A 13,013-nucleotide genomic window follows, 5' to 3' on the forward strand; every position below is an offset into this window, starting at 1 on the left:
GAAACCACGGGATAGACTGTGTTGCCTTCGACGAAGTGCAATCTCTGTGTTCATTTCGCAACGTGGGCTTTCTTTCCTGGAATCATTTGCGAGCGCGTCAGCGACGTACGGTACATGCGAGAGGTGTCGGAGTGAAGGTGGAAGAAAGCACTTTCTTAAACGGCCACTCATGCTGCTCTTCTCTCTGGAAGCATTAACATAAGCGGAGACGAAAAAGGAAGACGACCACATTGGTGCGACGCCTCGAGGGGAAAGGCTCCATGCGAGAGCGGTAAATCCCCCCTCGGGCAGAAATCAAGAAACACTCGGCACACAGACGGAGCCTTTGCCTGGCTCCGACGGGTGCCTCGTCGACTGGGCGCTGTCGGGAGTGAAACTCGTTGGGGTTCCGCTTTTTGTCTTCATTTCAGTCTCCTCCTCTACGATCGGCCGGTTACACTAAGTGGCCGACTCTGTCGTCCGCCTGACTCAGTCGGCGGCAACTCCGAAACTCTCTTCGTCTTCCAGTCTACGCACACACAGGTGAGCACCACTCGCTTAGCTCGAGCCCAAGAATTGCCCCGAGGAGGCCATGTGTCGGAATTGTGCCACGAACCGCGCCAATTCGAAGCGCGAACTATTCTATCTGTTATGCGAAAACTGTGTTCCTGTGTTCGGGTGGATATCCGGTAGCTGCGGCCTCTCTGCGACACAAACCAGGGTCATTTTCGCAATTTCGTTTTTGTGGAAACAATTTTTATTCTTCGCTCGATAGACCATATTTGGCACATGCCAGCCAAGGATTTTCCGTGGCCGATCAAAGAACGTAAAAGATCGCATTTAAACGACAGACCAGTAATCAAAATCTGACTTGCGGAAATGTATCATTTTTCATTCTGTCGTAATAAAGGAATAACTGTAATGCAAAAGCAAATAGGTTCTACGAGAGATGCGTCATGAAATCATCGCATCAGGCAGGTACGTTGCCGGAAATAATTGGGGGCCGTTTGTAATTTCACACGCGTTTGCTTCGTAGAATAGCGCATTTTCTGGCATAAATTCAGGTCTTAAAGCGCCTCTTTTTTTAGCTACAGAAGGTGCAAAAGCAAAACTTTTCGTGAAACGCCATGTCAGTGACGATAAGTGTTTGAGCACCTGGACTTTGTTCTGCATAGTAAGTTTTCACTACGTTTTAAAACCAAGCCTCTTATCTCTTCCGGGGGAGCAATGACACCACTTATATTTACCTTGTAAGTAATAAGACAAATAATGCACTGTATGCTGCGCACAAGTACTGTGGTTCCTCTACAGCGCACTCGTATACCAGGTGAGCTGAATTTAGTCCGCATGCATGCATTACACGCATACCGTGTGGGCTGAATTCAGGTCTCGTTTCGGCGTACATTCCGTCGGTTTAACAGTCCTGACCGGTAACTCAAGCAACGAAATAACTCGCTACGCATAATGATGGGTACATTCCATGGAATAAATTTAAGCCCAAGTTAAAGGCCTCACTTTGAGCGGAATCGCTACATAAGAAATACTGTTTCTGAAGGATATATATTCTATGTTCTAAAGCCTACCCTTAGGCATAGTACTACGCAGTGTCATAAAATTCATTCCGTTAACTTACACTAAAGAGATGTATTTTACATCGAAGTAGATGAGCCCGATGGAGGTATTCCTGAGCGAAGGAGGCTGCCCCCTTCGGTAGAACCAACTGCACGTTTTTTCAAGACATTGAGAAATCATTGCGACAAGGACTAGCGGGAAACACATTTCCCGCGAGGTCTTCTTGGCACGTGTGTCTAGTCAGTGATTTTTCTTTTCCAAGGGCACAATACACACGTTAACGTAGAAAACAAACATTATAAACACTCGTTTGGTACCGCTCCTAAAACGCAACTAGCAGCACCACGTCGAGGGTGTACAACTTTCCCTCTCAAAATTCGCATTATTTTGACGAATAAGCTTGAGGAAATTAGGGACATTAATGGCTGAACTGCAGGCGCGGTTTGTCACTGAGCGCGTCGTGAAGACATTTCACATCGTGTGTCGCTGCCCTGAGCACCCTCTTCCCCCTTCCCTGAAACACTTAATTTCTAGTGAGTAGCAGTGGCAGGCTGCATTGCGCAGCTCGAGGCCCGACGTTCACGAGGCCATCCTCCTGGAGTGGGCTGAGAGGGTATAGAGGAGGACCACTTCAAGTATTTCCTCCCCCCCCCCCCCCCCCCCCCCGCCCTCTGTAATATTGCCCCATTCCCTTTAAACAGGGACTGATAAAGTTGTCCATTCATTCTAATGTGGAAAGAAAGGTTATTTTCTTTGTTCATTTGGTTAACGAAGTTAATGTAAGTGTCTCTTGAATAACAAGAAAGCGCCAATGAAATGAAGGCGCCAATGAAAAAAAAAATTCATACGACAAAAAAATACTTGAACGAGTAATTATGTACAGAAGATATCAGACCAGGTCGTTACGATAATCATCGGACGTCAAGACACAGCCGGCGCCCGACAACCACGATACTACAGTTGGGGAAGCCAGCATTGGCCCCACAATCTCTATGGCAAAGTGCCATATGTTAACAAGCATCGCCAAAGCTTACGAGCTACAGTCAACCATATGGTCAAAGGGCCCACAGGATTTGCAGGAAACGTTTATTTTTTTTTTTTTACGCTATGTTAATGCATCGTTTTCCGAGCGCAACCAAATTGAATAATTTAACGTGCGTAGTCAAAGAATGAAGATTTCGTGAGCCTTATAAGTATGCTGGTGTTCACGCTTCACTCGGTCGGTATACATAATTGAGCAGACCATTTTTCGACTAAATCACTGCGCCTAGGAGCTTCGTCATCCTTTTCTTTTTTTCTGATATTATTTGCCTCAGTCAAGAATTCGCTGATCTATCCAGCCTACAACGTCGTAGTTGTACGGTCGATGAAATAGGAGACGCAGGTGAGAGGCAAGACTGTATAAAATATACAAACTGAAGCAAGAAAACTATCTTGTTTTCAGCCAGACCGGTCCATAGGTATAAACTAAGAAAGAAAAAAGAGGAGGCAAGAAAAAAAAATGTATGGACATAGGCGGCCACCGCTATTTCGCGGCAGTCTGGGGAGTTTCCTGGACGCAATACACTGAACACGCTATTTGCTTGATGGGCTCTATTACGTATTTTCTACGAGGTAGACCGAAAGAAAAGGATAGACATAATGTGCGCCGTCGCGGCTATTCCGTTTAAAGGGGGCCGCGATACAACCGGACAAAACGACCGAGTGACAGAAATGATGGCACCCAAAGAACCTCCACAGGATTTTCCACTGCCTACCCACTGCCTATTGTAAACAATATCCTGAGAACGGCGCAATGAATGAAAGAATAGGGTATTTTGTGCCGCACGCGGCGTATCACCTAACTTGTCGGTCGCGACGACCGTCGAAGTACTACTCTGCACTTCATTTGTCTAGATGTGCGCGAGCAAATGCGGATATACTCCTCATTATTGATAGATAGACAGAGCGAATTTATTAGAAGGCAGACAGGTCGCCCTACTTATTGAAATTTTTTAGTCTTCAGTTGTGTTTCCGGAGCATCTTGATCAGGGGCGAAGCTTTTTTTTTTTGTTTTTACTGTTGCTAGATATGTAGATGAAGCGACCCGTTAGCAAGTTTCTGATGGCCTTAGTGCTACAGCAGGGAAGAAACAAATAACGCGATATATAATATCGCAGTATCATCATTCCGAAATCCATGTTCCCCACACGCTCGCAGTACTCTGCGTAGACATGTAAAAGATGCAATCAGAGCTCAAACGCATACCCGATCTTTCAGTTAGACACAACGAAAGATGATGCGTTGTTGTAGCTTGAATAGCTCACATATTTAAACAAGTATTTGAACTAGCAGTTTTTATGGAGCAACAACGCTATAACATAAGATCTCGATGGTCAATTACCCTTGCAAGTCTCGTGTCGCACCGAAACAATGGTTCCATGCAGCTCGGTAAGCGAGCGAAATCACTGCACCACAAATGATATGTGTTCGTTAAAGTTCGTGTCAAAGCAAAAACGGTTCGCGATGAAGACACGTGAATATTTGCTAAATTAAAATATACACACCAATAGAAAATCTCGCAATCTTGTGGAAGCTCGAAATAGTGTCATCTCATCGGGGGTTTGTTTATTGATTAGGCGGGGTATCAGATTGCTCATTACTATAATACATTTTTTGAATTTCACGCGATTAAGTGAGGTCATCTCTTGTCAGTGTTACTTCCAAAGCTTCCAAAATGATTTAATAACTTCATAGCGAAAAAAAATATCGAAGCTTGCACTAAGTCGCGCAAGGCTTGAAAGAGCGAAGCTTGACAATTTTGAAGCCTAATCTGGTTGCTTGTAGGTTGTTGCTAGGCTTTAGCTAGTTGATGCTAGGTTGTTTCTAGGTAGCTGCTAGGCTCTTAGCTATGTTGTTTTCTAGGTTGCTTCTAGGTCGTTGCTGGCCTTTAGCTAGTTAGGTTGTTTCTAGGTTATTGACTGTTTTGTTATACTTCAGAATCGTCCAGCTTCGCTGTTTCAAGCCTTGCGCGACTTAGTGCAAGCTTCGCCATCTTTTTTTATTGCGATAGCAATTATATGGACAGTCTCGGCTGGAAAATGTCCGTCCCCGTCGCCGTCATTCACCGTATATGTATAAGTATGTATATATATAGAAAGGCCACAAAGAAAAATAGTTAAGAAATTCTTTCCGACGCGCGGAATCGAACGGGCGACCTCTCGCTTTGCAGCCCGCCGCGTTAGACGTTAGGCCACGACAGCACCGTCTCTCAGCCGACTAACGGCGAGCTATTTATATACACCATGTAATTCGGCATGCTTTCTTAGTGGCCACATAGATGGCGCGACGTGCGCGCGTGTTGCGCGCTTTAACGATCGTCGCCCCGCCCCTGCGAACTCCGTTGCTGTTCGCTCTACAGGGCGTCGTCGCTTTCGTGCGCTTATCTCAAGGAAAGAAGGGGCGGCCGGTGGGGTGCTTCGCTTCGCTCGCTGCAGCGGCCGCGTTTGCGAAAGGAGCGCGCTGTTCAAACAGAAATAAGTAACAACTGTGACAATTAGTTCGCACTCGTCTTGTGTGTACCTGTTCGTTTGTTTCGTGCGTCCTGCTTTATGTTTGAGCAGTGCGCTTCAAGTGTCGAGCTGTGATGCATAAGTTCGCGCTCGTCCTGTGTACGTTCTTTCCGTGCGTCCTTTGGGCTCGAGCGATGCGCTGGCAATTTCGAGCTGCTTTCCGTTCTTCGCGTTACATTACAATTTATTGCTATCGCAATCATTGCTTTGCCGTTGCGGCGAAACTGACTTTTTTCTCTTTCTTTTTTATCTCCTTCTTTCTCTCTCTCTCTCTCTTTCACGTGCTCCACTTCACCGAGCAGAAGGAAGGAAGGAAGGAAAACGGGAGAGAGGAAAGACAGGGATGTTAACCAGTTTGGCATAACCGAGCAGAGCTTTCGTTTAACGCTCGCACCTGCTGTACTCGGTAGTGGGGATTGCCCAATTGCTGTGGTGCATAGCCAGCTGAGTTTTGCCCGATGGAGCACAACTTACCGATAGCTTAAACGGCTTCACTGTAAAGAGAATAAAGGGAGCGCGCGCCAGTTCATGATGATAGCAGTTTTTTGTACACATTGTACACACCAAAGTTTTTACGGGCCGGCTTAAAAAGCGTCGCTGTTAAGAACACGTAATAGGCGGGAACGAGAAAGGGTCTTTTTTTCTTTCCGGTCCCCGACCTTTTACGCGAGGTTACCGTTCAAAGCATACGGGAAAGCAACTCTCCCAAGCATGCACCGAGTCCGTTTTCGTGGGATACACCGCGCTCCTCCCCTAGTGACCGCCGCAGTGGCCTCTCGCCCGTCTTTCTCGACAGCAGAATTCATGAGAAGCTTCCGATGACATATTTCGCATGATGGAGAAGCAAGTGAGAAGCAAACGTCTCATTTTGTCCCCGTTCATTAAACGTTGCTACGAATGACGGAATGTGCGCGTGAGCACTGAAAAATTAATCTTCCCCAATTAGTCGTCGGTGGGCGGGCCGACATGTTGTGTTTCGTTTCTGTTTGCTTGGTATCAGCAGCAAGCGCTGTTTAGCGCGATGGAAGACAAACTAGGGGAAGGCGAGACGAGGAGAAAAAGTCTCGAAGCAGCTTTGGCTTCGCGTGTTAGTGCGATAAGACCTTGAGGGAGCTCGCCCGCACAAGCGGTTCGTTCGTATCCGTGTCACTTTCCTGTAAAAGGCATCCGCGTGAACGGCTGGCCTCTGCCGCCACGCACGTGTCCCTTTCGGCGTTACGCTGTTGACCCTGAAGCTGTGGTGCATTGCGGAAGAGCGCGTCGGTATCTGCGCCGGTGGAGCGTGCCGCACCCGCTCTGCGCTGCGGAAGACGTGCACGCTGCATGCTTATCGGGTGAAACCCGAGGATTCAGCCGACTTCCATCGGAAGTGTACGGCGTCTCTTGCCAGGGCTGCTGGCTACCAAAGGTCGGGGTGCAGTGCCAGTGGGGCTTCTGAGCGCACGTGCTGCCCCGCTTTCTGCAGGCACCAAGATGCGGGCCCTGCTCTTGGCCGCTGTCCTGGCGCTGCTTGTCCTGGCTGACCCGAGCTGGGCGCAACGGAGGAGAGGTATGCCACTTTGTGGTCCCGTTACGTCTTCAGGCATTGGGTCGAATGATCTTGGGCCACTTTAGGCAATAGCTTTTATTTGCCTCCATCTGCCACCTTCGCGAATATACACGGCGTGTAAAAGAAGCAGATAGGTTGTCCAAGTCCACTCGTTCGCATAATAAGGATAGTCGTGGACCACAATCGCGAATTGCACTCACCAAGGCATGACTCTGGTCCAGCGTCCTGGCTTGGTATCTACATCTGCAGGACAGAGTGCGCTGCCCATTTCGAGCTAGAGCTTTCTATATACTGCTTGTTTTTGAAAATTCTGCTAGCGTTCAAAGCCATCTGCATACAGGCAATATAAATGATCCCCTATTTATGGCTTTATTCAGAGAAGCGGCATACATGATTTAATCCGTAGCCACTTTATAAAAAATAGTGCCTGTATTTCGTGGCCTAGCTATCTTCTTTTTTTTTTTGTCGGTCATACCGCCATGCATGGTGGGTACCTATAAGCTCAAAAGCTTTTCGCGCACCGAGCGTGGCTTTCTCGATTGATGGGGTGCAGGACAAGGTGGAGGCCGCAACCAGTCCCGCAACCAGTCTCGTGGCCAAGCCCAACAGAGTCAGAGACAGGTAGCCGCGGCCGGACGCCCAAACTCGGACTGTCAAACATCATCTGGTCAGCCGGGCGTCTGTCAAGCCCTGAGCCACTGCGTGTTCCAGTTCAACGCGATCGAGGACATCGCAAGCTCTCCTTGCGGCGTGGGGCCTCACGTTTGCTGTCCTCTCGACACACCAGCAGCATCGGGACAGAGTGAGTGAGACAAATTGCATAGGTTTTAGTGGGGGGGGGGGGGGGGGGGAATCTTCCTTTCGCACGTGTGTCTCTTATAGAAACTAGCTTGTAAGTACACTCTATTTTATAAGCCGGTTTGTAGAATACCACGCAAGTGACCAGAATTGACAGTAAAATGTGAAACTGCTCCCACACTGCGCGCCCGACACCATAAAGCTCATAAGCAGAGCTCGTGCTTTCAACCTCACTGGCTTAGCAGCGCCACAGTTTCCACATCGCCCTGACTACGGTGTACATACGCCCAGTAAGAGGGAGAGCACTTGAAGAGAATGTATAAAAGGCCGATCCACGCGTTTCTGTCTGTAGAAAATCTCAAAATAAAAGTATTTTCTTCTGATGCTCGTTATTTGTATACTACTTAATTTCGTTTTCTTAAACAGCAGTCCATTGATTATTTGTACAGTTTTACAATACTTACCTGGACTTGGTCAATATAAATTATCACGTACCTTTCCATTTCTCGTATTCAGTCAACGACGCTGTAACTTCAAAAAATGGCCAATTCCCGTCTGCTCGGCAGTCGTCTAAGCGCACATGTGGAGAAATTGCAGTGGTAATTAAGACCTCTCACTTGCATCTGTTAACATCATTCGATATGTTTAAATTAAACATTACGAGTGAAGTTTGACATCACATTTTGAGAGCAAGGTCGCGTTACACTGCGGCAAACACACAGTGGATAAGTTGGAATGATTCGTTCTTTGCTTTTTTATAACTGCACGTGCTTGCCGCTCAAGAATGCTTTGCCATATCAAGAGAGAACGAGGGACGCGATAGCGCCCTGTGTGTCCGTGTGTCTTCATTTGTCATGTCTTTTATTCGCGCTACGAAGAAACCTACTCAAGAGGCAAGTTCGCTTGCTTTCTTCACTTCGAAGTATTTGAGAAATTTAATACAAATGTATTCACACTCTGTACGCGTTCCTATTTATAACCGACGGCTAGTAGTGGTGTGGCTTCAAAAACCACAATTAGCAGTTATCTAAATTAATAACATATGATTGCGTGCATGCTCAAATAGCAACAAACATACATTGAGGATTAAAATGCACGAAAACTTTTATTATAACAGTGATGGAGAGTAGTCAGTTAACAAACGAAAGCTTTATCTCAATTCTAACCTTATTGTAAAAAAGCAAAAAAAAAAACATCAATTCATAGTCGTGTTGCTCAACGAAAAGGGAAAAAAAACCCGTCTAAGTGCTGGTCATGAGCGTGCTCATAAAATGAACATTTCAGAGCTGCTGCAGTGATAATACTTGAAATTAGTAATATTATTTTTAGCGCGTGTGTTATATTTTTGCCTCGTTTTACTTCAAATGACAGACTGTCGCACAGTTTTATGCCGATAAGTTCCACCAGGTTGTAGTCATATATACCTCTCGTGCGGTAAACTCTATAAGGAAGTTTGTAGCCTACTGTGTAAATGAACATGATTGATAGTATACCACGAAACTGCATCACCAGCAGTATAAATCTCATGAGCGAAACTCTCGCTTTAAACTTCACTTGCTAGGGAGTCTAGTTGCCAACAGTTTCATTCCATCTTAGAGGAGCTGACATTGAAACGAATGGTTATTTTTTACTGTCAATAACATATTTTACCCCGACCTAAAAGGCAAAGGAAGAACAAGGTTACATCGGCTTCGCTGCCCTAACGGGGGCAGGGGGGAAAGGGGAGGAAAAGAATATATAGGAAACAGAGAACAACTGATACGCGCCCCCGCATAGCGGCGTTCGCTGCGCATACACAGAAGGTCACAAACTGAGAACTATTTCAGAGTCCGGTTTGTCTGCGATTGTCTCGGATAAAGTAGACTGGAATCCATTATCTAGGCAGTGCCGTAGCATAGCCACTGCGCGGCGGTGCGTAGCATATGCGTTTGCGGCAGGTGCTTCATTTCACTTGCCCCATTGACTTTCAGCAAATAACCTTCTCGTTCTCTCAGAGGCTGCAGTTTAATTGAAGGTCGAGCTAAGAAATAGCTTTCATTTCTTTCGATTTATTTATGTGCTGCAGAATTACGCCACTTGATCATCGAACTGCGAGCTCTTTTTGCAACCCGCTGATATGGCTGCCGTTTAGCCATTTTCTGATGGAACCTTCAGCTTCCTTTTAGGAATAAACCACTAAAATATGACACACACCGAGCCCCCTACAAACAAAATCAAATAAAGAGAAAAAAAAACGTTATCTCTCAGTGTATAGTTGAATATTCTCAGCTAAGAGCGTACATTGATTTCCACGTAGGTCCTGTAAGTCGACCCGTGACTGTGATTGGACGAAGAGTAGCTGTGCCAAAAATCTCCCAGGACGATTTAGACATCGCTGGAAGAGCAAGTCTGAGTGTCGTCCGTGGAATCGAAGACGCCGAGAGAGCTTTGCTGAATGACGGTAAGTACAGAGCGCCACGTTTCATTGGCAGCTGGTGGAAGGTCAACCAACACCTTTATTTTCACCGCTGTCACAAGTTAGCCCACGTTCAGTAGTCACTGTAGTCGTTCGCAATCTTGGAAATAGACTCGAAAGCTGAATTTATTTGTCAATCATGATCGTGACAAGCTGGTATACTTTGTCGTGCCTAACTGCGTACACTTTGGTATACTGAGTTAGGTGTACTCGTATAAATGTCTTAATGAAAACGCACACAAAGACTCTTTTTGGGGAGGCTTATTGGGAAGAAAAGGAAAACAAATATTTTCAGGTGCCTCCTGCAAAGCCTTTGCTTGACGCCACGATGCTTAAATAAGTGTGGCGACATGGTGTGTTGTTTTGTGACATATTATGCAACGTACCACAAGAGAACCCGTGCGCTTAAAGCCTTATTCACAAGTGCTTGTTGCGCTTATAATCAATTTGTCATTGGTCCGAGATACTACATGCCAACGTTGAAGTGTGCTGTTTATTCACGGCAGCTGACTACACGACTTGACCGGGCATCGGCAAGTCTCGGAGATATTTTATACGAATGGCTTTGGTGAATACTTTTGTTTAGTGAAGTGCGCAATGGTTCTCAAAAATTGAAGAGTTCTGCGAACTGAGTGCTCTCTAGACGCATATTTACGCGGATATAGTACGCAAAGAGTCCGGGAAATAATCGGTTAAACTTAGCATATCCTTCCGTTTTTAATACGCTTCATTCGGCGCACTCGATTGAGAAATATAGCCATGTTTTTTAGCCACGAACTCTGTCTAACTTCAGGACTTTTCGCCAAGCGGCATACGACTGCGTCGCTGCACGCTGCCTTCTTCGGTTCCAAGCCAATTGTACAGTCTCTCGGCAGGGACGGCCTCATCGGCCTGGAAGCCACGCGAGAGCTCGCTCGCAGGTACGTGCCCCCACGTGACTGCCGTTGACGTAGTTCCCCGCAGCAAGACTTCGGGCGAAACAGTCAACGACGCTCTGGCTCTTGTTTGCCTGGGCGAGAATATTGAAAAAAAAATTTGATCGTGAAACAATGTTGTCAGTGCAGGAAAAGGGTAGAAAAGCGAACGAAATTTCAGCACGAATTTATTGGGTAGGAAAACATGATACGTGCATGTCACTGTTTCAAAGGCACACATATGGGGAAAGGTGCATTGTATAAAAAATGCGTTCCATCACCAAACCAAGTCTTTCAATGCCAAGCCTGCGCGAGGAATATGAGCTATATGTCAACTCTACAGCGAGAACAGGCAGAGATAACGTACAATTTAACACCAATTCGTGACATTGTGACACTGACCTCATAAACAAGAGCTACACAGATTTCGTGCTCCATTGCACCTTTTCGTTGCTGCACCGCACGCTAATTGCGGCTTTTAGACGCTGCACAATTGCCTCGCTGGAGCAGTGTTTTATCCTAAATATCCTGCACCAGATCACAATTCGTCAACTTTCTCAATAATCCTTTCTGCTATAATGGCACACATTTTATTTCGCTTCGGTGTATGCGTGTTCTTCTTTTTTTAATTTTGTATAGCTCTTTGTTTTGATTTATTTATTGGCTAGTGTATTTCTTGTGTACCACTGCTGTGTTGCCGCATTTTAGCGCCGAGAAAGGCAGAATTCAAAATTGATCTCTGTTGAGATCTTTCTGTCAATGCCTTTCCGCCCTTCTGAGCCGGACAATAGTAAAACATTAATTATTGTTATCGTTTCTATTCCACAACAACAACAACATCAAAAAAAACTTATTGATAAACTTATGCCGGCACTTTAAATCATTGAAACACTCTCAGCGCACTTGTGAAGGCGGGATAAGATATCTGAAAGCGGAGAATATCGTAACATGCCTTTCTAGGCTTGAAATGCCTGATAAAGTTGTCAGACTGAATTACGTTTTCCTCTTTGAAGTGCGATGCCGTCCTTTTGTTAAAAAGTCGGAGGACGCCTAACCACTTCTCGTGCGTTGTGAATGCAAAAGCTTTAATATCCAATTGAATTCCCGAGCCAGTAAGCAGCAGTAGCAGCAGCCTGTGGTGCCAACGCTGCATGCCATTGAAGTCCTGCGTGACGAGAGACCGGGGAAGGTGCAGCGGCCTTGGTGGCTGCTGCTGCTGCTACTTCGATTTGATAAGTTCGAGCCCATTGATTAGTCGGGATGGTTGTCACGTATAAGCGTCTAATTTCTCAGCGCCCAACGAAAATGCTTATAACCAACTTGAATTACATTACTTGCTTGGATTTTACGGTACTGATCACGTCATCAAAAAAACAAACATCAAATGAACAAACTTCACTACGTTCTTTGCAGAAATACAGGTGTGGCATATACACCTTGCTCATCCTTGCTTAAATAAATCATATCAACTATCCAGATATATGCTCTAGGTCGCCGCACTCTAACATATTTCGTACATGCAGATTCAACCTGGACTCTACACAGGGCCGAGACGGTCTTCAGAGGTTCAATATCCAGAACACGGTAATCGCCGACGCTTGCCCAAAGATTCCTCGTTGCCCGTCTACAAAGTACCGTTCTCCTGATGGTCTCTGCAACAACCTGCGAAATCGCGAGTGGGGCAAGTCGCTGACGGCCTTTGAGAGGTTCATGCCCCCTAACTATGCCGATGGTAAGCCCGCACGCACTGCAATTGCTTGCTGTCGTGCTGCAGCAGAGAAGGAATCTGGTCTAGATGAATTAAGCGATAAGGGAGGGGTGCCGCTTCGCGGCCAGTGTGAACAACTTGCTACAACGTGTCCGCGTGGGCGCGACAAAGCCAAAATTTGTACGGGACGCCATTCCCGATTATCTATCCTACACAGACTGCAATGATTTTCAAAATCGACACTGAGCACGTAGTGTTACCTTACCAAATTATTTTCCTCCAATTTGCAGTACGTATTTATTTGTCAAGATATGCTAACGCTTTCTAGCTTCGATACAGCGGACAACTTTTGTTTCAAAACATCAATGCTCAACCGCCCATAGTGACGGTGAAACTGCCTGGTCGCCACCGTAGAGATTAGTTGCTAAAGTATGTACTATGTACAGAAACGCCGTGAACCATAGCCTCGGTTTTAAAATAGTTAGCA

The 13,013-nt window shown here is 46.1% G+C and overlaps 1 protein-coding gene across 1 annotated transcript in view; it reads left to right on the forward strand.

The window, feature by feature from the left end:
* The first annotated feature begins 233 nt into the window (after positions 1 to 233).
* Positions 234 to 13,013, forward strand: part of LOC119402350 (chorion peroxidase) — a 52,505-nt gene continuing 39,725 nt past the window's right edge. Inside the window, exons 1-6 of the mRNA XM_037669497.2 lie at positions 234 to 522; positions 6,568 to 6,651; positions 7,205 to 7,453; positions 9,746 to 9,889; positions 10,698 to 10,824; positions 12,342 to 12,550. Coding sequence (XP_037525425.1) covers positions 6,576 to 6,651; positions 7,205 to 7,453; positions 9,746 to 9,889; positions 10,698 to 10,824; positions 12,342 to 12,550 — 805 coding nt within the window. The 5' untranslated portion in view covers positions 234 to 522; positions 6,568 to 6,575. The remainder of the gene's footprint in view (positions 523 to 6,567; positions 6,652 to 7,204; positions 7,454 to 9,745; positions 9,890 to 10,697; positions 10,825 to 12,341; positions 12,551 to 13,013) is intronic.

This window comes from Rhipicephalus sanguineus, chromosome 1 (genome assembly GCF_013339695.2).
Source record: "Rhipicephalus sanguineus isolate Rsan-2018 chromosome 1, BIME_Rsan_1.4, whole genome shotgun sequence".
Lineage (NCBI taxonomy): Eukaryota > Metazoa > Arthropoda > Arachnida > Ixodida > Ixodidae > Rhipicephalus > Rhipicephalus sanguineus.